This window comes from Rhinolophus sinicus, linkage group LG01 (assembly GCF_036562045.2).
Source record: "Rhinolophus sinicus isolate RSC01 linkage group LG01, ASM3656204v1, whole genome shotgun sequence".
NCBI classification, from domain to species: Eukaryota; Metazoa; Chordata; class Mammalia; order Chiroptera; family Rhinolophidae; genus Rhinolophus; species Rhinolophus sinicus.
This window is the reverse complement of record NC_133751.1, coordinates 206794173-206820154: the sequence shown is the minus strand read 5'-3', so window position 1 is coordinate 206820154 and position 25982 is coordinate 206794173. Positions and strand designations below refer to the sequence as shown.

General features: G+C 52.6%; 1 protein-coding gene and 1 long non-coding RNA gene across 5 annotated transcripts in view; one reads left to right on the top strand and one right to left on the bottom strand.

Annotated features, from left to right (window-relative positions):
- MLPH (melanophilin) overlaps positions 1 to 3482 on the bottom strand; it is a 35540-nt gene extending 32058 nt beyond the window's left edge. For both annotated transcript variants that reach the window (XM_074315615.1, XM_019740869.2), the window contains exon 1: positions 3349 to 3482. In XM_074315615.1, coding sequence (XP_074171716.1) covers positions 3349 to 3458 — 110 coding nt within the window. In that variant the 5' untranslated portion in view covers positions 3459 to 3482. The remainder of the gene's footprint in view (positions 1 to 3348) is intronic.
- Positions 3483 to 12613: 9131 nt separating this feature from the next.
- On the top strand, positions 12614 to 25448 carry LOC141567620 (uncharacterized). 3 transcript variants are annotated; one of them, XR_012490442.1, is made up of 5 exons: positions 12614 to 12873; positions 20663 to 20800; positions 22963 to 23027; positions 23283 to 23497; positions 25068 to 25448. It is a non-coding gene; the product is annotated as an uncharacterized LOC141567620 (long non-coding RNA). The 3 variants fall into 3 exon arrangements; XR_012490436.1 differs by having other exon boundaries at positions 12614 to 12877; XR_012490437.1 differs by lacking the exon at positions 12614 to 12873 and adding an exon at positions 16787 to 17845.
- The last annotated feature ends 534 nt before the right edge of the window (positions 25449 to 25982 follow it).

The following is a 25982-nucleotide window of genomic DNA, read 5'->3' as shown; positions in this document are numbered from 1 at the left end:
TCCCGGAACAGCCTGCAAAAGGCCTGCTGCTCAGGAATTCGACCCCTGGGAAATTCCTTCCCATCCGTTCAGAGGAAAGTCACAGCCGAGGTTAATGCTGTCGGCAGCCCTGTTCCCTGGAATAAACACTCATTCCACTTGGAATGCCACGTTAGGAGGCTCACGGTGGACAGTGGCCAAGACGCTCCAGCCTTTGCACTTTCACAACGGGGGTGGCCTCTGGGGAACCATGGGCGCCCTGAGTGTCTTCAGCACAGCCTGGGGGAGGCTCGGGCCTGGGCCAGGCATCAGAGGCGTTAGTGTCTTGGCGATAGTGTGGTCACGTGGGTGGTAGTGAAACCAGTCTCAGCCTCATGGCGTGCGGTCCTGCCAAATGTTAGAGACCTGGGCCAGCTCCTTTGTCACACGCTTTGACAGAGGAGACCTGAGGGTACGCTGGTCAGATGATGTGGGAAGAGGTGCCACGTCTTCGCCCAGCCCTGCCTCAACTTCCTTCACAGTCCACTGATGCTCCCATTTGGGGAGAAATCCACCTGATACATATTTCTGTTATCTTTGTAAATAAGAGAAGAAACACATTTTTTGTTTGATTGTTTTCCAATTGGCATACTTGGTGAATTGGCTGTTTCGCAAGTTGCCTCTGGGTACGTTTGCTCCTGGTGGGTTGACCGTGAGCCCACACACTGTGGCTGACCACCACACAGGGGAGGGAAGTGGTGTCCAAGTAACGAACGTCTTGGTAGGTTTTCGATCTGGGCCAGCCGTGGCCTTTTTATGTCTCATCACACTGAACCTCAAGCCTCCAGACCACATGCCTGGGCCCTGCGGCTGCTGGAGGGTCACGGGGACACTGGAGAAGACGCTTCTCACAGGCAGAGGCAGCTTTGCTGGTTGTTGCATATTTAACCAATTGCACAGTGAACGAGAGACATCAAACACAATTAAAACACACACAAAAAACCTTCACTATGCCCCCACTGTTTACACAACTCTTTGCCTCCTGAATGTATCACCAGCGAGTATCACCAGACCCACGTTTGCACAGTAAGAAGCAGTCACGGAGTGCTATTCGGGTTTCAGCATTCCTACACTTTGACATGGATTTTCCTCACCACTACCTCTCTGCCTGCTTACAGTTCCAGAGGCGACGTGATACTCTATTGTATGAACATCCCCCAGACCACCTCTCTCCATCTGATAGGCACTGGGGATATTTAGTAAGCCCACCCCTCGATCACATGGCGGCCAAGGGGACCCAGCTCGTCCGCTGTCCCCTTCTGAGCAGACAGTCTCGGGCACCTGTGAACAACGAGGTTACCCTGACTGTAACCCACTGGCCTGGGGACCTGGAAGAACCACTGACTGTCCACAGGAAAGGGTGTCACAACCTGAGACCTTACAGCACAGGACTTAGAGGTCACCTGGGCATGTCTCCTCTTCACCACGTGAACTGACTAATGGATATGAAAGCAAGGAATGGTGGATGTCAAAGGGAGGTACCCACATGCAAGAAACACATAGGAATTTGTGCGAAACCCACTTCAGCTGAGTCTGGACGGAAGGAGGGGCTAACCACCTCAAGGGTCGCAGGGAAGGGAGTGCCGGCCTGGGAGACAGCTGGAAGCAGTGGGGGCACTGAGCCAGACCCCCACGAACACTAGAGGTGCTGGGCAGAAGCACAATTGCCCCCCTTACGATTAATTAGTTTGTCGTGGACTCAGTTCCATGTTGGAGCCCAGAAGCCCCCTCAGCTGCTCCTTCTCTGTCTGTTTTGGGGTTCGGTCTGTCTCTATCTCATTCCCTCACACACAGGTCTCTTCCAGCCCTGCGGCTTTAAATACTGGCTCAGCTGCCTAATGCTCCCCCCACCCATAAACATCTCCGTCCTAGTTTCCCAAACCTGTGAATCGTCATCGTACTCAGCAAAAGGGACTTTGTACGTGTGATTAAGGATCTTGAGATGGGAGAGGATCCTGCATCACCTGGGTGGGCACAACATCAACACAAGGTCCTTACACGGGAAAGAGCGGGGCAGGGAGTCAGAAAGAGGCTTGAAGGACGTTATGCTGAGGATGGCCGGGAGCCAAGGAATGTGGTGCTTCTTCTCGAAGCTGCAAAAGGCCGGGGCCAGATTTCCCTCCTGAGCTCCGAGAAGGAACACAGCCCTTCTGACACCTTGCCCTGAGAGCTTCTGAGCTCCAGAACCATGAGACGTGGCTGTGCACTGTAAGTCACTAAACTTGCAGTAATTCTAGGAGCACTAGGAAACGAATACAAATATCACCCGCGTGGTAAAAACTCCCATAGTCACATCTCTTCTGAACTCCAGCCCAGTGTGTGGGGAGCCCACGGGTCCACTCCAATGTATCTGAACAGTTTCCTGCTTTCCCCCAGGCCTGTTCCACCTGTGCCTTCCCCAGGTAAGGGGACAACTCCATCCTGCCAGTTACTCAGGCCATGACCTTGGAGTCACCCTTGACTCCTTCCATACTCTCCACCCCACATGCAATCTGTGGGCACACTCACTGCACTGCCTTCAAAGTCCGTCTGATCACTTCTCAGTCACCCACAGCTTGCAAGGCAGAAGTCAGACCCTGTTATTCCCTTGCTCAAAGGTGACTCAGAGAAAGTTCTCAGTCCTGTAAAAGGTCCACCAGGACCCACACGACCTGCAGCCATCACGTCCCTGACCTCCTCTCCCTGCTCTGCCTGGAGCCCCCTCCAGGCATTCTCTTGGCTACTTCTCTCACCTACTTGAGTCTGTGCTCAAGTCTCCTTCTCAATAGGCCTACCAACCCACAAAAACACCCAAAAAAGACAATAAGGAGCCCAGTGGAAACTAAACGTTAGAGGCTGGGGGAAGGCTATGCAAGGCAGAGGGAGAAGCAAACAATGCCAGTGGGCTCTAGCCCCGTCGGTGGGGAGAGTGGTGCAAATGGTCTGGGGCCTCACGGAGAGGAAGGGCTGCCAGGCAGCACTGTCAGAAAGAAAGGCAGACAGTCAGCCTTCACCCTGAAACCCTGTGATCCCAACATTCTGGGTGGGACTTTCCCTTTATCACCTTTAGCCTTTCTATTCTTGTGATATTGTGGCCTAAGCAGCACCTGGCTTAGGAGGTGACATCACCCCGGAAGCTGGATCAAGTTGAACTAAAACTATTCAGGGAACAGCTAAAAGTCAGGTTGGACAGTCAGATGCCCTCATTTCAATTATGAGGAGACTAATGCCAGAAGGCAGACCGTTTCCCAGCGCTCAGCTTCCGTCCAACGTGTTGCACTGGCACTTCGGCCGTTCACCCACCCAGAGAACCCAGAGGATGGGCCCCAGGGCTCAGCCTCATGCACTTACTCCAGTCTCTCCTCTTCTTTCCTTCTAAGCTCAAAGTCCCGCTGAACCACTTCCCAGATGTGCCTGGCCTCTTCATCCGTGAGCTTGGAAAGATCCAGTTTTTTCCCCATCTCTGCTTCTCCTCAGGGTCACACCTGAAAAATCACAGGATCACAGTGGTCAGCCCAGGAAGCCCATGGATGCCACCTAAGTCACAAAGTGTGAGGCCACAGAGAGCACTGACTTCCCAGGCAGTTTGTCTGTACTTGGGTTAAACGGTTTTCTAAAACAGGCAGATGTGCGTCTGGAAATTGGGACAGTTCAAATAAATGAACCTATGTGAAGAGTTCCCAAACCCTAACGAGGGACCTACTTCCTGCCCCACAGGCCTCACACACTTAGCATGGGTCCCTTATTCTTTTCCACTGTGGAATGTTTAACGATGTCAATACTAGGGGGCACACGTCTTTCCCCCGTCCCAGGGAATCCCCGAGAAATACGCCATCACTGGGCTTCTCGCCTTAGAACTCTGGGAAACGGAACAGTTCCACTGTGGGCGCCGAGGCTGGGGCAAGATTGTTTGGGTGATGGGTTCTGCTGTGGTCACCGAAAGTTTGCAAACTGCTGTGTGACTTCAGCAAGTCTTCCCCGAGGACCGAAATCCGTCTTCTCAGGGACATCTGGGAAGGGGTCCAATCTGTCTGCTCTCTCTGGGAGGACTTGGAGCCGAAGGAAAGACTTAGGCTTCTGGTTCTGGGAGTGTCTCCTTTCCCTGCCGCTGACCATTCAAAAGTGCTCACTGTAGAAACGTTAATGAAACGTGCTCTGTGTTAGAAATGGACTTCCATTTTTTGGCATAAGAGGTTGATTATGAAAAGTGACATTCTCTGAGCAGTTCTCAGGTCCCATTCAAGATGAAATTTCCACAGAGATCCCATGGCTGCCAACTGAAATGGTCCCTTGCTTGTGCCTTAAAATCGGTGAAGAATAGCTTCTTAAATGTGTTGCTCTGACCCCCATCGTTTCAGTGTCTCCACCCCCAAGCGCAGTGCTGACTGGGAATGTGTATGAACAGGTTGCCCTCAGGGACCGGAACCATTCAGACCATGTTCGTTACCACTGGATTTAGATTTTGAACAAGAAAACGTTAAAACAAAACTGATTGGTGATGTTTCCCTTGGAGCCCGTAGTTTCTGGTTTTTAAAAAACTGGAACAAAATGTTGTTTGATGGATGACTGGGGATTATTCATTTTATTTATTTATTTATTTTTACCACTTTTGAAAAAGAAACATTGTCTCCTAAGAAGCGTGTTCAATGAAATTCTATTTTCGGAGCAGAAGAGAGGGCCGTGATTGTCAGCTGAGTAGTTAACCCCTCTTCTCTCTTGAAGAAGTCACAGGCCCAGGCCTCGTTGCAAGAAACTGAAATCCTGAGGTGAGAAGGAGCAAAGCAAAGCAAACAGAGAAAGTGTCCTTGTGTTCTCCTGCAGGTGTAACTCTCACAGCGTGGCTGGTGACCAGGGTGTGGGCAGGGCACGAGTGAGTCAGAAACGCCCCCCAGGAAGCTGCTGGATTCACTCACAGGGGACACCGGGACCCCTCGGTCCTCTTTCAAGCCTGTTTCTTCTCTTGGGTGCTTCTTTCTAATAAGGGATAGCTACTTGGTTCCCAGCTCTTATAGCAAAGACAACGGAGGCCCAGGCACAGGATGCAGGGGGGACCCGCGAGGGGGGTGCCTCCAGGAGGTGGGCGGGGAGGTGGCCCACACTGCTGTCTGGAGTGAGGCCGGGTGGAATCGGCTGAGATGGGGCACGGGGGCCACAAGCGGAGGGGCCAGGCAGCCCCACCCGCGCCCACAGCAACCTGGCATCACGTGGCTTAGCACCCTCTGGAGGCTGTGATGACCCTGAGTTCATAAGGAGAGTCAGTGATATGTGCACTACGCTCTCGTTAATAAAGCCAGAATGATGGAATATTCTGGAACATGGCTACACATGCTAAACCAAGACCAGACTGTTGCTGCTTCATGGGTCAGATGTTACCTGAAACATTTTACCCAAGTGCTTATTTTTACTTCCGGCCCAACTACCGGGTGAGCAGGTTCAGGCAGGGGCGGGGAAGGAGAGCGACTCCAGATTTCAGATCCACCTGTAGGAGGCTGTGCCATGCGGCCAGGAGGCCAGGCTCCTGAGGGAGCGTGTTCTCAGGACAGCCAGAGGTGAGAGCCAATGGCTGATGACGTGGCTCTTTAACTACTCTGACCAAATCATCCCACTCAGTGAATTAACGAAAAGCTTTTTAAAAATGATCTTTACAAAATACCCTTAAATTGAATGGAGAGTATGTTGGACTTCAGCATTTGAAACGCACAAGCCAAAAGTCACTGGTATTTTGGGGACGTGTTGCTAGCACTCCCTTGCCCCTGCTTGCCTCAGGCTGGTACACTGATGGAGTGTGGTAGAAGGGGCAGCCCCTTTGCCAGGCTCAGCCACGCCATGGGACCCACATGGGCTTATGGAGGGGACAGCTTTTAGCCAGTCATCTCCTGCTTTGCTCCCTGGATCCTGATCTCCACTCGGTACGCCTCACCCACAACAGTCAAGGGGGACGGGGTGGGGGGGCAGAGGATGAACTGGACCCACGGAAGCTGCAGGGCTGCTGTGGTGCAGCCCTGGCCTGGGGGACCGCCCAGGGCGCATGTGGGGAGGGCAGACTCCAGCAGGCTCGATCTGCTCCTGGCTTTATTTGGGTGTAGATAAGTCCTGGTCATGAGGTTCCTGTACAAAACATAGCCTGGTCCACTGCTCAGATATAATCACACTTTTAATCTCTGAGTCATTTAATAGTTATCATGGAGGAAAGAGAGGGTGCACGGAGGTTAATGAGCTGGAAAGAGACTGGTTTTGTACAATGAACATCCTGGACCCAGATCGCAGAATTTAACTGGTGCGTCATCTTTTTCCATTAAAGATCTGCATTCATATTTTGGCTAAATTAAAGGGAAATCTGGGTGGGGGTTTCTCCTACATGACGCTTGGCTTGACCACGTCTTGGGCTGGCTGTCCCCTGAGCCTTGGAACAACGGTGATTATGAGCAGTCACCCAGCCTGAGCAAATAAAACCGGGAAGCCAGGCAAAGTCCCTCACCAAACGGCCACCCAACAGGGCAGGAATACTCGCTGACTCAGATTCAAGGCTGAGGACTATTCTTGCTGATAAAGGTGTGGGCACATTCCTGAGGGAAGGCAGAGGTGCCAGCTGGGGGCCCTCTGTGTTAACCTTTCATGGCTGTTTCCCAAAGGCTGCCCCCAGAGCTGGCCTGTGTGGTTATTTTTGCGGGGAGGGCCTGCTGCCCACCAGTAGGAACCAACCCCCCAGCTGTCATCAGCTGCAGAATGAGCACTTTTCCACCAGGAAGCACCGCTCCCTTGCAGCTGCACCAGGCACACCTGTGGCACCGTGAGGAGCTCTGAAATGGCCCCTGCAGCACCGGCCCTGGGCAGTGGGTACACGCTCTTCAGCTTGCCCATTGGCCGGCCCATTCTCTCTGCTCTCCCAGCTCCCTCCTTTACACATGGACATAGGTTCTGTATTTGCAGCTAAGACCTCAGCCCCTGTCTCCTGAGCAAGGAATGGGCCCCAGGGTGAGGCTGTCGGAGAGTCAGGAGCTGGCCGCTCATCCCCGTTGAGGCACCAGCTGGCCCTGTGACCTGGGACGACTAAGTCCCCTGAGTGTCAGCTTTCCCATCTATACCACGTGACCTCTGTGGCCCTCTCCTGCCCTGCATGATGCTAGGATATTAATATTAAAGGAGGGGGTCATAGGATGGGGAGGGGGGACAGATCCTCCTTCAGAGGTGGCTTCTGCAAAGAACAAGCCAGTCAGACCTAGAAGGCTGACCCAGCCACATGAGGTGGGGCACATATGAGCAGTCACCTCATTGTCACCCAAGGCCACCAACTCACTTTTCCCAGCCTACTGTACCACCCCAGTCCTCCCACCAGACCCACTCAGCTGGTTGTAATTTTTCAGTCGCTAATGTCATAATCAGACCACTGGCTTCTCACCTGTGTGCCTGGGCTGTCCTTCCTGTGTCAATGCCGCTGCTCAGCTGCCCATGCCCTGCAAACACTGGGGCTCTCTCCCTGACTTCATAGCTATGGGCAGTGCCAGCCTTTGCAGTTAGGGGCTGCTTGGGACCCCCATTATCATGCCAACCTCTAAGAAAGAACTATGTAAAGAAGATTAAAAAAAAAAAAGAAAAACACTACATAAAAACACAAAGAAAATGTAAAAGCCCCAACCCAACTGAAAATGAAGTGGGGTTTTCAATATGTGGTTAAGGTCTAAGCCTGTGAAACCTTTGGGCATTTATGAAGAGGTTTGGCTCAGGCAGGGTCCTGGAGCCAGCGCCCACTCCGGGATGCCCACGGCCCACAGACCCTTCCCACAGCCCTACAGCAAGATGGGTGGCTGAGGATGGGGGGCCTGGCAGCAAACAAGAGATGATTTCAATAAAACCAGGGCTTCTGGAGGCCCACAGGGAGGCCGGGTGCCTCCTCCCCTTCTAAGACATCCTCCAGGCCCTGTCCCCAAGATGGGACAGCAGCCCTGGAAGAAGTCTTTCCCCACACGGCCTTGGGCCCCTGGGTGCCCAGAGTGAGAATCCACCCAGGTCTGCAGAGTTGGACCCTCAGCACGCAGACGCACAATAGGGCCTCTGATTAAAAACACTGTTTTGCTCAGAATGGGCTCCCTGAGGACCCAGACCAGTCTGAGCAGACTACCCGGGTGAAGCCTGAAGTTTGGGATTCTGTAGGCTGAGCATGATCTCCTCACCATCCTGGAATGAGGCCTGGGAGGCTTGCTGGGGGCGTTTGCACAGCAGCACTCATCACCGCGGACCCTCCCTGAGCCTGAGCCCCCTGTTCTGGGCTCCACGCCCCACCGCCCCCATTCTCCCAGCACTCACCGACTCCTTCCGGGGGCTGCAGCCCTGGCTCAGAGGAGGCAGGGCGTCGCGGCAGAGCGCACGGGGGCCAGCAGGGCGCAGGGTGCACGGCAGGGCCTCCTGACCTGCCTCCGCCAGACCCGCAGCGGGCGAGGTCCGCGTGCTGCCCGCCCCGGTCACGTGGGCGCGTCCCGCCCCGCCCAGCTCCGGGAGCACCGGCGCCTCGGGGTGCCAGGCCAGGAGGGCGGGGTGGGTGGCCCCGGGACCCGCGCGGGAGGCGCCTGTGCAGGGGAAAGCCCCTCTGTCCTTGCCCCAAGCCAGCTTCGGGGAGAAAGGCGGCGACCGGCAGGGGAGATTTGAGCCCACACCTGGCGAGTCGCATGACTTTCCCCGGGTGATGCGGCCGCACGGGTCTGCCCTCAGCACGGTGAGAAACGCTTGTCTGCACGCGCCCACTGAGCGCGCGGTACCTCGTTTAATTCCCATCTCAACTCTGCAAGGAGAATGCTATCTACAGTGGCTTTACAGATGGGGAAACTGAGGCTTGAAAAAGAGTGGTACCCAAAGCCGCTGACTAATAAGTGGAACAACTGGTAAGTGGGACTTTGAGCCCGGGGTTTCCTCGCGCAGTCCCCGTGCCCCTCAGCGCCTTCCATCCTGCTTGGCGTCGAAACGCCCCTGGACTGGGAAGCCCGCAGCGTCACCAGCCCCATGGTAAGGGGGGGAGGGCACCAAAGCTTTGCCTACCAAGAAAGGTCCTGCAGGTCACACAACTGCGCTGTCTGTATCAAGATCCGCGCGCAGACGGGCCTGGGGGACCTCTTGCCAGCGGTGCCGCCGCTCAGGGGCGCTTCAAACCCAGCAGTTCCCAAGCGCAGCCACAGCGCCAGCCCACCGGGCCTGCTGGTCTGTCCCAAGTCCGAATTCATTATCTTCCCTCTCTGTTCTGGAGCTGGGCGTACAAGACCACTCTTCCCTCCTCCCTCTCACTTACCATTGAAAAAAGATCAAGCCAAAAGTACGTTCTTTCCCCTTTAACTACTTTGGAACTCAGTTTCCATTATCTGCAAAATTGGGACAGGAATATAAATCAATACATCAATAATCAATGCTCTGAGGTGAACAGGTATTACATGTACTTATATATCAATATATCTGTAGAATAAAATCCTGAAATTCAGTTGCTGAGTCAAAGGATGGAGGCAATTTTTAAATTGTTGAAACAATGTCACAATTACAATAATTTGCAAGTGTGACACACAGACCTCCTCCCCCCTCATTTGTAAGTTGCTGACACGATGTGTGTATTTTGCATAAACATGGACAATCTTCTACAAAATTGCCATCCAACTATCAAAATTGGTAAATGCTGTGTTGCTATCATCTAGTCATGAAAACCCTTTTACATTTTGCCAGTTGTCTCAATAATATCCTTTATTTCAAGAGGATCCAGTTCAGAACATCTTGACTTCCGTTTTTAAAAAGATTTTTATTAAAATACAATATTGTTTTAGTAGTTTCAGGTGTACATCATAGTTATTCCACAGCACCCACCTGGCACTACACAGTGTTATTACCACATTATTGATTGTATTCTCTACGCTAAGGAAGTGGTCACCAGGGCAAGTCCAGCACCATCTGACACCGAACCACGTTATCACAATATTGTTGACTCTATTTCCTCTGCTGTATATTATATCCCCCATGACTTATTTGTTTTATACCTGGAAATTTGGACCTCTATTCTTCATCTTTTCTCCTATTTTAATTTTCCAATTAGAGTTGGCATTCAATATTATTTTATATTAGTTTCAGGTGAACGGCACAGAGGTCAGACATTTATGTAATTTACAAAGTGATCCCCTGACTAGTCTAGTACCCATCTGGCACTATACGTAGTTATTACCATATTATTGACTATATTCCCTATACTTTACATGCCCATGACTATTTTATAACAACCAATTTGTACATCTTAATCCCTTCCCCTTTTCACCCATCCCCAACCCCCCTCCCATTTGGCAACCATTAAAATGTTCCCTGTATCTATGAGTTTGTTTCTGTTTCGTTTGTTTATTTTGTTCTTTAGACTCCACTTATAAGTGAAATCATGTGACATTTATCTTTTGCTGTCTGACTTACTACACTCAGCACAAAACCCTCTAAGTCCATCCATGTTGCATCCAGATGTCAAGTATTCATTCTTTTTTTCACAACTGAGTAATATTCCATTGTATATATGTACCACATCTTCTTTATCCATTCATCCATTCAGGGACACCCAGATTGACTTCATATCTTGGCTATTGTAAATAATTCTGCAATGAATGTATGGATGAGCACATCTTCTCAAAGTAGTGTTTTGGTTTTCTTCAGATAAATGCCCAGAAGTGGGAAGTCTTTGTTTTTAAGTCTATTTTATCTGATATGAGTAGTGCTATCCCAGCTTTTTGTTTGTTTGTTTGTTTCCATTTTCATGAAATACCTTTTTCTATCCTTTTACTTTCAGTCTCTGTCTGTCTTTCAATCTGAAGCGAGTCTCTTGTAGGCAGCACATGTAAGGGTCTTGCTTTAGTATCCATTAAGCCCTGCTTTCTTTTCATTGGAGCATTCAATTCATTTACATTGAAAGTAATTGTTGACAGATATGTAGTTATTGCCACTTTAATATATATATATATAGTCTTAAAGAGGTCCCTCCAAGATTTCTTGTAATACAGGTTTGGTGGTGATGCCCTTTAGCTTTTTCTTATTTGGGAAGCTCTTCATCTGTCCTTCGATTCTAAATGATAGCCCTGCTGGGTAGAGTAATCTTGGTTGTAGGTCCTTCTTTTCATCACTTTGAGTATTTCCTGAGAATCCCATCTGGTCTGCAAAGTGTCTGCTGATAAATCAGATGACAGTCTTAGGGGAGCTCCCTTGTAGGTAACTAATGGCTTTTCTCTTGTTGCTCTTAAGATTCTCTCTCTGTCTTTAACCTTTGGAATTTTAATTATGTGTCTTGGTGTGGGCCTATTTGGGTCCATCTTGTTTGGGACTCTTTGTGTTTCCTGGGCTTGTATATCTATTCCTTTGCCAAGTTAGGGAAGTTTTCCATCATTATTTCTTCAAATAGGTTTTCAGTTCCATGCTGTCTCTCTTCTCCTTCTGGTACCCCTATGACGTGAATGTTGGTACGGTTGATATTGTCCCAGAGGCCCCTTAAACTCTCCTCATATTTTTGGATTCTTTTTTCTTTTTGCTGTTCTAATTGGGTGTTTTCTGCTATCTTATCCTGTAAATTGCTGATTTGACCCTCTACTTCATCTAATGTACTATTGATACCCTGTAATGTATTCTTTGTTTCCGTTATTGTAGTCTTTATTTCTGACTGGTTCTTTTATATGTTTTCTATCTCCATTTTTGTGTTTTCTCTCTTGTTGCTAAAGATCTCCCTGAGATCACTGAGCATTCTTATAAGCAGTGCCTGGATCTCTGTATCTGGTAGGTTGCTTGTCTCCATTTTGTTTAGTTCCTTTTCTGGAGCTTTGTTCTGTTCTTTTATTTGGGACATGTTTCTTTGTCTCCCCATTTTGGCTACTCCCTGTGTTTGTTTCTATGTATTAGGTAGGGCTGCTATGTCTCTTGGTCTTAGTAGAGTGGTCTTATGTAGCAGGTGTGCTGCGGGGCTCAGTGGTGCAGTCTTCCTGGTCACCTGAGCCATGCACTCCAGGTGTGTCCCTTGTGTGGGTTGTGTGTGCCCTCCTGTGTAGTGGAGCCTTGGTTGCTATTTGCATGGGAGGGATTGACCCTCAGGCTCACTGGTTGTGAGGACTGGCCATAACTACAGTAGAGGAGCTGTGGTGCAGAGGCTGACCCTATCCTGCTTCAGCAGGGCTCTGGTGCCCACCCAATCTGCCCCTTGGTTGTGTCATCCTTGGAGGTGGCTGGATGATACTCCAGCTCATTTCAAAGCTGGCCACTGGGCATGCCAGCCATCCCCAGGGCCACCTGGGAGAGTACCTGCTACAAGTCAAGTTCAGCTGCAACCTGTGCCCTACCTGGGACCACCCAGCAGGAGCCATAAAGCAATCCACAGATGGTCGCTGCCCATGCCATGCTTGGAAATGCCTTGAGAAGCCGCTGTGAACCAAGGCTGGCTGCTCCTAGTGCCGGCTTAGGGCTGCTCAGCCAGATATAAGGGACACGCTCAAGCCAGATGCTGCTTGTCTGGGTGCCACAAACCTTTGACAGACCCTAGGAAAGTCTGCAGTATCAGCCAAGGCAGGCAGTTTGTACAAAAAAGCCACTAGAATCGGCTTGGGTGTGCCTGAAAGTTGGGTGGGGCGGGCTCTCAAATCACCAGGGCATGGCAAATGAACGGCATTAGTCAGCTTGATGAAGACTCAGATATGGCAGACACCTGTGTCTGCAAGCTGGGAAGGGGGAGGGCTCAACAAAGAAACAATGGCCTCAGCCAGCTCCTCCTTCCAAGAGAAAGCTGCTCCTCCAGCCCCTGTCCTGAAGCCAGACAACTCAGTTCCCCACCATATGTCCCTGCCGCCTCTCCAGCTATGGCCCCAGCGCTGGAGCTCAGAGCCAGTGATTCCATTGGTGGGTAAGTCCATGCATGGGCCCTTTAAGAGGAGCAGCTAGGACTCCAGCTGTCCTCTGTCTCACTCAGTCAAAATCTCCACTGGTTTTCACAACCAGAAGTTATAGGGACTTCTCTCCCAGCACTGAAACCCTGGGCTGGGGAGCCTGGTCTGGTGCTGGGACCCCTTGTCCCTCCTGGGGGGAACCTCCACAGCTGAGCTATCCCTCCCAATTTTTAATGGTCACCTGTGGGAGTGGGACCAGTCCATTCTGCATCTCTGCCCCTCCTACCAGTCTCAAGATGGCTTCTTCTGCATGTCCTTAGTAGGGCTTCAGTTCAGCAAGATTTCAGGCGATTCTCAGTGATGGTTGTTTTATAGTTTAGTTGTAATTTTGATGTGGTCAAGAGAGAAGATAAGCGCTGAGTTTACCTACTGCGCCATCCTGACTGGGATGCCTTGATTTCCTAATTTAGCTGTTTAAGGGGAAACTGGGAGGGATCAGAGAAGAGAGGAGGGTACAGATGAGCAGTGTAGCTGGTGACTCCTGGCCAGGACCTCGGGTCTTGGTTGTTTCTCTTCACCATGACATTCTTGGCTAGCCTGGGCCTCATAGTTGGGCCTCTGGTTCCCTCCCCATCCCCAGTGTCTCAGGGCTCCCAGCCTGCCCCTGGGTGGCACTCTCTGTCTCCCAAATTTGTTGTCCTTGCCCCTGAGACTACCCTTCCTTGTTCACTTGCTTGGGGCTTGCTTTTTCTTTCTCAAGACTATGTGGTTCAATCCTATGTCTTACAGGTGAGGAAACTGATGCCCAGAGAGGGGATGGTGTTTACCCAAGGTTACACAGTGACGTAGAGGCAACTTAGACCACTAGCTCTGAGCCTCTCATTCAGCCATCGAGGAACCTGGAGAAGTCTGGTTGGTGGGTGCTCACCAGAGGACAGTAGAGGGCCCTCCCTACCTCTTAGTCTTAATGTTTGCTGTCTGGAGACCCTGCCTTTGCTGGGATTTAGGGGAAGGATCACTGTGGCCTTGACAGCTGGAGCTCACCATAGAAAATGGACCTCAGGGGCGAGCCCTTGAATTTCAGTCTGGGCCCTCCATCTTCAGGCATAGGGCTGGGCTTGGGCTTACATCATCTCTGCTCACAGATAGGGGGCCTGAGGGGAGAGGAACTCCCTGGCCCACCGGGGAGCATCCTGGAGTGTCTGGAAGGGCCGGCGTTAGTGGCAGAGTCCAGAATTGTGCTGAGAGGCCTGCTGTCTCCTAACCACAGCCCCCTCCTGGGTCCTCTAGCTCACCAGCAGGCATTTAGTTGGAACCCATCTCTCACTGTCCCCTATCTAAATCCCCTGGGCCAGGTTGGTATTGGGCTAACCGGAGCACCCGGATTTTTGAGATGAACATCCAGGAAGTTGAATACACAAAAAATACTGCCCCAAATCCCAGCCATGTCCAGTAGACTATCTGTAAAGTACAAGAAAATATGTTTTCATCAGATGGAATGAATTTTTTTAAATTGATGAATCTGGAAAATCAAGAAAAATCTCATTTTTGAAAGCATTCTCCAAAAATGGTTCAGGTGGGTGGGGAGTCATAAGGTTTGCAAGAGAGACCGCTGAGGAGGGGTTACCTGACCCTGCTTCCCTCCAGTGCATAGGGCCATACGACTGTCCTCACATGTCAGAGGACACACACTGACCCCTGACTGAGCAGCACTTCTCATGGGGGTCAGAACTGCTGAAACGCACCTGTCAATTGTCTCCCAACCAACCTCATCCTGCCTCTCTCTTGCTCTCTGCGCTCCAGTCTTTTTCTGAATGACGCCCTCCTCCCCTCACCCGGCCCAATGTTACTCTGTTGGTATCGCAGTTCAACCATCCTCCCCTCAGAAAAGCATGTTCTGGCTGTCCAGCCCTCCTTGCCATGGGCTTCTGGGCCATTCCCTGCATGTTCCTGCAGGACCATTCTCACAGTTTACCTTCCAGGTTTGCCTGGTGACCTGGTTAAGAGCATGGCTCCTGCTCTGAGCTCCGGGAGCGCAGGGCTTGTGGCATTCACTTTGATGTCCATGGTTCCTGGAATATACGAGACCTTTGACGACAACTGTTGAATAAATAATGTTCAATAATCACAATGACATATTTTGATACCTTGATTTTAACTTGTACTGATGGGCATTTTCCAAGCAGAGCTCTGCCCCCACCACCCAGGTGGACTGAGCTCATGTTGCCTTCCTGGCGAAGAAGGGTCCCTTGGGCAGAAGCATGGTGGGAAGGGGGCACTCAGGCTGGGACAGGGTGGTCTGCTCCACCCACACAGAGAGCCCCGCTTCCTCTGGGGCCATCATTTCCGTGCTGTCCCCATTCATTGGCCCTTACTGTGTTTTGAGACATGCCCCCCAGCTCATGAGTTGGTCTGAGACGATCCTTTGCTTTCTCTCCCCAGGAAGGCTGTGTTAGAAGGCAAGAAACAGTCCCCTTCTAGTTAAAGCTCAACACAGTGCATTTGCCTACTGCTAACCCAGATGTTCCAGTTCTCAGAAATGTAGGGTTGGTTCTCGAACTTGTCTTGGCCATGCGCTCTCTCCTCATTGGAACACATAAGGGATTAGATTTTGATAATTGCTGGAAAGGAACTCTAATTGGCAGAAAGGCCAGCCAAGAAGAGGGAAAAGCCTTCTGAAGAAGGGAGGCCTTGCCTCTAACTCATCTGACCACTCAGGCTGTCGGGTACCAGAAAGTTCAGCTCATCAAGGTCCAGTGAACACGTGTCTTTCCCTGAATTACCTTAACCGGGAGCTTTCACTATCACCGATTCAGAAATCGAGCAGAAATGGGTCAAACTGAAGGGAAAGAATTCAGCATAAAGTTTTATGCTATACTTTCAGAAGACCCACTTCTGGGAGTCTCAGTTGTGTGCTTTTGAAAGCAAGGAGCATGAAGGGAACTGATCACAGTGCAGAGCAAGCATTGTCGGGGTGCCTGACTAATTGTGATGGATGCTGACTTACGTTGTACCCCTTGTGTTGGGTGTCTGACCTTTCCAGTATTATTATGATCTGTGCCTGATCTTATTATATCAATTGTGTTGGGTGCTGAAATATCCAATGTCTATTGTGATGGGTGTTGACCTATATGATATCTGTAGTGTTGGTTGCCTGACCTATGCATTATCAAGTGGATTGTGCAGTCAGGAAGCTGAGACACTTGTCCAAGTTTATACTGTTAGAGAGGTGAGATCAGATTCAAATCCAAGTCTGAGTGTCTCAAAGCCTAGACTTTCACCACACCCAGAGGCTGGCTCCCGCCACAGTAGGAGTGACCAGCTTAATGGGTGCCAGTGCAGCCAGAGGCAGAAAAACTATATAAAGCAGAACTTGAAACTCAAACCCAACCCCCACTGGTGGTGACCTGCTGGGCTAGTAGTGGGTAGGTGGTGGTCACAACAGGTAAATATGCTTCACAGTGACAATTCTTTCCACCTCTTCTTTGCTTCCATAATTCATGGAATGACCTAATTTCAGTTTCGACAGTGTAAGCGGCAGTTTACAGTTCACATTAAACCCTTGTCCAAACACCCTGGAATGTTTGCAGTGTTGCTAATGATCTTCCCTGCAGTGAAATCTGTCACAAGATCTTTCACTCGAGCTGCTGCCGCCCTCACCCTCTCAGGTCAGCCTGACGCCAGTACAGGACTCGAAGGTCAGTGCCAACTGGAAGCCAGCCTGAGCTGGGAGGTGCCAGCAGGACCTCTCCTAGGCCGCTCCCTCCCCATGGCTGGGTCCCAAGGCCCGTTACCGGCCAAGAAATGTGCCCATAGTCCCATCGTCAGCCGGCTAATCCTCACCTCGCTCTTATCCTACCCTCATATCCTCATACTCACCCCGGTCCTCATGTTAACCACCCCATTTATCACACCCTTGCCACTACCTGAACCCCAAATCCAGTTGAAAATTCCAGACCTATCTCCCACAGTTTTCTGACCCCAGAAATCCAAATGGGCATGCTTGTTTCCTGGAGCATAAGACGTGCCTTGAAATCAGGGTGGAAACTTTATGTCAGATGAAAACTGAAGCCTCAAGCACGACCCTGTTCCCCGGGAGGCCCAGGGGCACTGCCCTCCCCGCAGCAGTGAGGAGCCCACTGATGGGGGAGGGGGGTGCCTGCATCTTGGGGCAGCTCCATACTGGCTGTGCTCTGTAGTTAGTGTTGACAGCTGGAGAGTAAGGCGGAGCCACACTCCTTGGTATCAAAGGGGACGCTGGGATCCGAAAATAGCGGAGTTCAGATGGGGGTGCTCAACTCTCAGAGGCAAGAGGGACAAAAATGCCATCATGGCAGAAAATCCAGAGAAGCGCCCAGGCCCCCTTGGCCCATAGGGGTCTACGGGGCTGCCTAACAGACTATGGTATTCCTTGGACCTCAGAAGACTGACCTCCAAACAGGGTATTGCTTCATTGGCTTATGCAGAGGAATTCAAGAACGGGTGAACAGAAGGCTGAGATCAGATGCTGCAATGAAGAATCACCATCTCACCTCCAGGTCCCAGATCTAAATCGGTTCGCAGACCCAGTCCATGGACTAAAGGAGAAGCCAGGGCCCCGAGGATGGGCCTTGCAATGTCGCTACAATACATACCATAAAGATTCCACTTCCTTCCCCCAAAGGGGCTTGTGGCTGTTTACCAGAGGAACTGTGTACGGGGAAAGGGAATGCCCAAACTTTGGAGGGTGACTAGATACAGATTCTGAGCTGACACTCAACCAGGGAGCCAACACACCATCCGTAGCCCAGAGGACCCGAAGCAGTTAGCGTTTACACAGCTAGGACAGCAGCACTCCTTCTCACTGTTGCCCAGGGCTGTCCTAACTCTCTGGTTTCTGTCACAGTGTAATCCTCAGGGGTCTTGAGCATGTTGTTCACCATCCTGGTGGTATTTTCCTAATTAGACCTGGTGGACCAGAAGTGGCCAGAACCCTGGCTGCCCAGGTAAGACATAAGTGCCTCAGGAGCTAGGAAGCCATCCTCCAGAGATTCAGGGGTACACAACTTTGCAATTATAGGGGTCTAGCAATCTAGCATATGCTGGAATACGCCCGTTAAGGTCCCCATCACAGTGACAGAGCCATAACCCTCGATGACACTGGCTTTTAGAGGCAGCCTGTACATCACTTGGAAATTGTGTTCCAATCCATTTTAGCACGTGATTTGGAGGCCTGACAGGCTTGAGTGGGGCTCAGAGTGTGGGAGAACTCTGCAGCAGGTTCCGGCGCTAATCAAGCTTCTCTGGTTGGCCAGGCACTGGAGGGAATAAGATGGGAAGACTGGGGACACAGAGGCATGTGTGGGGGCCTTGGGAGTGGGCCCCATGTGTGAATCTTGTCACCTCATGTCAGCACTCACCAGAGGCCATCTACTGCAGAAGGGACACTGGAGGAAGTGAAACACTGGGTGACGTCCTGCGGAGGTCAGTCTCTGTCCTTGGTCACCTGGATGTTTGCACCATGGGTCCAACTCCATAGCCTCCTTCTCACCAAGGCTGATCTAAGTGCTTCCATTGCTGGATGTCTGACTGATACTGAGCCCTTTACATGATGCTATCCCCTGAGAAGTCCAACCAGCCCTGTGGAATCCATGTGTGTTTTGGGGTGTTTAGCGGGAGTCGGCAAGAGGTAGGTTGGAATGTGCGATTCAAAGAACTTACGATTTTGATTGTGGAATAAGATGCTAGACTCACTTTTTCCTGCTCCTTTATTCTAAAAACGACTAAATATCCTGAAAATTATTCAACAGACAATAATAAAAGGAGCCTAAGTTGGGTGGAAGAAGGTGGACGGGCCAGAGCCCACAGGACTGGAGCACTGCTGTTGCCTGGTTTTCTTCTTATCTCCCACATAGCCCTGGACCTGGTGCCGGAGAGACTGCAACCTCCAACAGGTGCAGATTCTAAAAAAGAAACCTAGAAAAGCCTACTTTCTCTAAACGGAGTCCTGGGAAAGGGAAAGCCCAAAGGAGACGTAGAGAAGAGCCCAGCCTGCTCAACAACCTGCTGCCTGATTTGTGAGCAGCAGTGACAGCAGGCCATCCCAGGCCACCCCAGCCTGTTCCTTCCCACACCTGGCCTCAGAGTGGTCCCTTTTGGCCAGAGCAGCAGCAGCAGCAGTGAAGCCATGTGTCTCCCCGCCCTCCACCCAGTGGTGTAAGCAGAACCAGGCCCAGTGGCTTCTGCCTCTTCCCCCATAAGTTCACCCAGTGATGGCAGGTGGCCCAGAGAAGTGCCTTTGCCCCTGCAGACAACAGCAGCAGAGACTAAGTGGGAGCCCCAGCAGCACTGGAAGAACAAAGCAGACCTGAATGATGTGGCATGGGCTCAGGAACCAAACTGTCATTGGACTTCAAGCCCACAAAAGTCGGCCAGAACCTATGCTTCAACCCAAGCAGTGTGACTATCTGCTAAAATAGAAGATTTCATTAGGATCAAGTCTCCTAAGATAATAACCCAAAAGCCCAGGATATAATACAAAATCCCTGGTCATACTAAGAACCAGGAAAAACCACTGGAATGAGAAAAGACAGTCAATAGATGCCAATACATAGATGAGTCAGATGTTGGAATTATCTGACAAGGATTTTAAAGTAGCTTTCACAAATATGCTTCATAAATCAATATCAGTGCTTCAAATCAATGTCATAACAATGCCTCAACAGTCAATTAGAAATCACTGATTTATAAAACATTAGTACTCAGAACCAGAAAACCAAGATGTCACCCATTAGCTGTGTGATCTTGGAAATTTTCAACCTTATGACATCTTGATTTCTCTGTCTGCAAGGTAGAAATATGTTTCACCTAGCAGGTAAGGTGAATCATATAACACTACACTAGCAGGCACTGTTGATTGCCTACCCAACAACCGCGTCTCTTTTTCTGTACTCCCCAAATCCTGCTTTCAAGGAGAGAAGAAATACACCTAGCAGAGAACATGCCGCTGTCCAGCTTCCCTTGCAGCTATGGCAGACCACAGGACACACTTCTGGGTAATGGAGATGGGGGTGGTGGTGGTGGAAGATCCTGGAGAGAGCATTCCTTCCGGAACACAACAGGAAAGCCTCACTAGGGGAAAGCCCTGCGTGTCCTGTCCTCAACCTTCCTGACTGGAACTTGGACATGAGGTCTGGAGCTGCAGCAGGTATTAGCAACCAGGAGGAGACAGGCAAGGGGTTAAAAGCCAACGTGCTAAGAATGCCTGGGTGGAAAGACGAGCCTGGTCCCGAGGCATTGCTGAACTGTGCTCCAGGCTGACAATCAACCTCTGAACTCCTGATGGGAGAAAAACAAACACCCACTTATTTAGGCCACTGTCAGTGGGTTCTCTGAGCTTGCAGAGGAATGCATTTCTGATTTAACGAAGAATGGGGAGGAGAATACTAGCGACAACTTACTCAGACACTGTTTTAAAGGATTTATACATTTATTCATGTTTAATCCTCACAGTACCCAACGAGGTGGGTATGAGTACTGTCCCCATTTCAGAGAGGACTAAACGGAGGCATGGGTGCTTGTCTAAGATGCACAGTACATACGAGCTGGAGCAGACACGCACGTGCCTCACCTACCCAGTGTCTGGCTCAAGAAACAAACGTTAGTGGTTAATATTTTCACTGTCGTTGTTACAGTTCCACTGGAGGATTCTTGTGTGTCTGCAGGAAACCCCTTAAGACTGTACTCATCACACTGAAACTACCACTTCCTCTCCTCTCTTCCCTTCTTCCTCCATCCTGACCATGTATACCCTCCTTTGCCAGGTGCTGGGGATACAGCAAGGGATGGAGGTCAGAGGCATCCTCCAGCGCTGATTCCGGACATCACCAGGACTGGCCCACAGTCACCAGACATGCTGCCCTGGATGTCGGCCTGAGAATGGGCAGAGTGCGCCCTGCAGGGTAAGCCTTATGGACAGGACAGAAGGTACAGCCCTAAGTCTGCTCCTGGGCCATTTCCTGCCGTGACTCCTTCGCACCGACAGGGGGCGACAGAGGCCGACGGCGGGCGGACCCCAGGGCGCGCGGTGCCAGACCTCCGGCCCTAAAGGGGCGTTCCACCTCTTAAAGCTGGCTGACGCTGGAGTCCAGGCTCCTGCCCTGCGCGGCCTCAGTTTCCCCACATTTAACACGGAACACTTTGCGCTCTGAGGTCTGAGCTCCAAGGGCATGGCGAGGCTTTGGGAAAGTGCCCTGCAGGGTGCATGAGGTCTGCGTGCGACAGGGATGAGGTCGCATCGCACCTCCTCACAGGCGGCCCCCCCCCCCCCCCCCCCCCCCGCCCACTAAGTCTACCCACCGCCCCCGTCTGGGCCTGGCAAAGGCATTCCGTTTGCGGCCAGAGAGCTTAACTCAAACGCATAATTCAAGGCAGGGATGCGGTTTCTGTTGGCGGGTGAGTCCCCCACAAGCAGGCAGGCGCCCCGCCCCCGCGTCTGTCCCCTAGGGTGGGGCTGGTCGAGGCCCCCATCCCAGGACTAGCCGGCAGCTGCCGGAAGACTGGGAATTCATGCTGTCAGCCCTCTAGTCCTTCTTCCCTGGGACCCTCGGGGGCCTCTGACACCCACCTGCGTTGTGCTTACTCCTCCCTGGAACGCGGCGCCCCCAGCCCCACGCCCTTTCACTAGGAGACTCTCATCAAAAAGCACGCTGCTACCTGAGCCAGGAAACTAAGGCCTTTCAACCCAGAACTCAGCATGTATCAGGTGACCTGCTCTTACTCGCTCCCCACCCTGTGATTCAAAATAAAAGAGCCAGAGCCAGAAGTGAGGTACAGAAATCCAGCACTGGGCCCCTCCAGAAGATTTTGTCCACAGTAGTTACTTGGATGCTTGTATTAATTTATTTATTTGGTTTGTTTTTAACACTCAATTTAAAAAAGGCTCATCTCATGGTGCCTCTGCTGGTTTGTTGGTGGCCCAAGTCCCCGTGCGCTGGGTCCCTTGGGAAATCACATCCCAGAGGACTGTGACGCTGCACCCGCAGGGAGCCATACCAGGACATTGCATCACTGCACTTTCTGTGCTGGAGTCAGCTAAGGGAGCCCTTGAATTCACAGGGTGGGGGCACAGGAGGGCCGGGATTTCCCTCCAGCCCCTAACACTGGCACAAGGTCCTGGCTCGTAGCCCGTGTCAGCCCAGAACCAGGACGATGCGGCCTCCAGGGACCTCCTACAGCTGCCTGGGGCTCTCCCACCAGGCCATGGCTGCCCCCTCTCTCGCCAGCCCCAATAGCCGCTACTGCTGGGAAGAGGGGCTGGCTGTCAACTCCTCCCTCACTGGCCTGAACCACCCTGGGAGGCCCAGCCCCTGCCTTGGGCCAGACTGGAAGGGGAATTCACTTAGGCCACAGATGCAGGGCAGGGGGCAGCTGCTGGGTGGGCCCGGGCTGCAGGGTGCTGGGTAGGGGAAGGGGCTGGGCATTGTTTCTAGCTCTTGGAGGGAGATGGATGGGACCTGGGACTGCCATTTCCCAGGGAACAATGGGAAACTGGCTGGCTGTTGGCGGCTGAGTCATATCATGGGTTGTGTGGTTTCTGGCTGGGACTGGGGCTGGGCTGGTGCTGTGGGAACATGTGTCCTGGGCTCCAGGCAATTGAGGGCTCTGTAGAGAAGTCGAGAAGCTCTCCTCCTTGTTCCTTCACTCCCAGCTCCTAGTGCTGGGGTGGGGCTGGGGGGTTCCCTGAGGCCTGGGCTGCTCTGAGACCTCTGCCCCTGGGATTTGCTCCATCTGGCCTGTCCTGTGCCCCTACCCCACCCAGTGGGATGCTGTTGGCCCCACAATAAGTGAGGGCACTGGGGCTCTGAGATTTGGTAGCCTAAGGGCTCCCAGCCAAGAACAAAGCCCACACTCTAGTCCTGGTCTCACGGGGCGTCAGGCTCTGCACCCATGGGCATCCCAGAGTCCTTCCTCCCAGCCAGCCAGGGGCTGGGCAGGAAACAGCCAGGCTAGTCGCTCAGGGACCCCTGACAGAGGTGTGGGCAGATTTAAGACAACTAGCCAGGCAGGGTGACTTGCTTGTAGCATGGGCGACCACAGAAGCCATTGCCACCCTTGGCTTTAGGGACTGGTTTCTGGAACGAAGAGGAGCGTGGTGGAGCTCTGTGAGACTGCACCCCAGTGCTGCAGGTATGGCACAGCCAGGGCTACCCCGGCAGGGAGGGGTGGGGATGGACCCTGGCCTCTCCCCCTGCTATCCAGGTCCCAGCCGGGTGCCCCTCACGGCTGAGCCCACTGGGCAGGCAGACAACAGGGCTCAGTTCATTCAAGTGTGGCCACGGGGGACACAGAGCAGGGTGGAGGTGGGAGGGCCCGAGGGAGGGCAAACAGAGGTCTTGCCCCTGGCCCCGCACTCCCTGGCTTCCGTAACCCTTTCTGCCCCAGGTTCCTTGGGGGCCCTAGAGTCTGCAGCTTGGGTGTGTCAGGCTGCCGACTGCACCCAGGCCCCCCCGACCACACTGGACACCCCCAGAGAGGACACAGCCTTCCCATCCCCTGCCTCTGAAGCCAAGGCCTGATTTCCATCCCATCTGTACGCCCAGCGCCCAGAATGGTGTCTGCAATAATTGGTGCTCAGCACATACTTGTGGAGTGAACCAGTAAGTGGTGTCCTGGGCCTGTGCTGCTAGTTCTAAGAGGAAGGCCACTGCTTGAGGAGTGGGGGAGGGTGACCTTGGACTCCCTGGGGGACTCGGTGCCGCACCAAGAGTGGTCCCCAGGCCGGGAGTGTGGGTGTGGTCTTGGCCCCAGGGTGAAGCCCAGTCTGTACCCCGGGCCAGCTGACAAGTCACCTGCTCCCCGCTGCATGCCAAGTGACAACCACATGCTGTTGTCCCCAACTGTGTGTGGCCCTGTGCTAAGCGTCACTCACGTGATCTCATTCAGCCCCCAGGGCACTCCTGTGGGGTGGGCGCTGCTGTTAGCGTCCCCACCGATGGGTGAGGAGACAGGTTCAGTTCAGGGACTTTCCAAAGGTCACTGGACACGTGGGTACAGCTGGGGTTCTGTCTGAGAGCTGAGCTTGGCCTCTGTGCCTTCTGCAGCATGGCTTCTCCAGGAAGGCCACCTGGACCACTGGTGTCCCCGCTGTGGTCCTGAGGGCTGAGGGCCAACTCCGCTGACCCCCAGTTTGGTGAGGGCAGAGCCAGGCCCTCAGGTGGGAGACCCCTGGGCTCCTCAGCACCAGCACAAGTCCCCTCTGGCTAATAATGCCCTCCAGTCCCTCACACCGACCTGGCCCAGGCCCCCAGCACCCGGTCCTGGAAGGTGCCCCTAAACAGTCCCCGTGTCCTTTCTCTCCCTTCTAGCCCAACGCCTTACCTCTCTGCCCCGGAACTTCTAACTGCACACCTCCCGGTTAGCTGCCATGCTTCCCTGGGGCCCCTGTGAGCCCCAGCTCTGTGGCCTGGCTCTCTGCGCCCCATGCCCAGCTCCTCCTGCCCACGCCCCTGGCTCTGCGCTGCTGAGCACTGCGGAAGGTCTGCCTGGATCCCTCCGCACTGCCTTGGAGTGTCACAGGCGCCACCGGGGGTGGGGGACTGCAGCCTTCACAGGTCTGTGCTTACTGGTGTCTCATCCTGAAACCCAGGAAAGAACCGTTATCCCAAAGGCCCAAAGATGCAAGAACCTGATGACCCTGCAGGTCTCTGTCTGTCCAGCTGTGTCACCCGGTCACAGGGAGAGCTTCCTGTGAACCTGGGCGCTGGCAGCCCCAGTGTTTTAATGACTGACCCCCAGGCCAGCTGGGGCCCTTCTCTGGGTGCAACTAGCTTGGTCCCGCTGCCCTCTGATGCTCTCTACTGGCCAGAGGGGGTTACTGCGGCTGACCCCCGCCGGCTCAGGAGACCCCTGGGAACCCCAGGGCACCCAGGATTGGGGGCTCTCAGGACGAGCGGCCACAATGGCAGGCCTGGATCTGCTGACCCTGCCCACCTGCCCTGACCTGGAGCCCGCGGTTCGCCGCGCAGCCCCGCCTGCGCCCAACCACCAGGAGCTTGGGTGGCTGTCAGGCTGTGGCATCGGATCTCCAGGAGCGTCTGCAGCACCTATAATCACAGATTTCTCCGTGGCGTTCTTAAGTGCTTTAATGTTTTCATTCCTTTGCTAGATGGCTTGCCACGTCTTTAGGTGTCTGGTTTCAGCTTGATGGTCTCCGGGTTGATTTCACAGGCAGAATGATTTCAGACGTCTGGATGCTGGAGTCAGCAGTGGTTCTGCCAAATGTCCCTTGTGTACGATCCAATGGATGTTTGCTAGCGGAGGACGCAGCCTCCTGCGCGGGAACTCCCCAGGTTAGGTGGCGACGGCCCACAGGCACGTCACGTGTCTGTGAGTCAACCGGACACCCAGCTCCGTGGGGCAGCCCAGCCAGCTCTGTCCCCAGCGCGCTCAGCCTCCCTCCCCCGCTCAGATAAGGTGCTGGTTTGGAAGTGGAGCAGCAGCTTACTTGTCACCTAGGAAAGGTGACAGCCACGCCTCTTCGAGTTCCGGCCTAAGTGCAGCACAGCTAGTATAACCGTGTGGTTGCGTTTGATTCTTTCCCTTTGGTTCTGTGAGTGTTTATCATGGTCTCAGCTGTTCTGAACCGAGGAGACATCACTAGCACGAACTGTCTTCCCTCCCTCCCCTCCTCCCTCTCTCCCTCCCCACACTCCATCCGTCCTTTCCTCCCCTTCTCCTTTCTATTTACTACTTGTATTAGGTCTGCTTGGGCTGCAGACGGGGCGGCTCAAACAACAGACATGTATTTTCTCACTGTTTTGGAGGCCAGAGGTCTAAGATCAAATTTCCACCATGTGAGTTTCTGGGGAGGATGTTCAGATGGCTGCCGTCCTGCTGTCTCCTCAGTGGCTTTTCCTCAGTGCGTTTGTGCGGACAGAGGGAGACATCTGTGGTCTCTCTTTCTCTTCTTACAAGGACACCAACCCTATTGGATCACGGCCCCACATTATGACCTCGTTAACCCTTATATACCCCCTTATCAGCCCTATCTCCAAATATAGTCCCTCTGGGGGTTAGGGTTCAACATGAATTTTGGGGGGGTTCATTTGGTCCATAACACTACTCCTTTTTATAATATAAGAA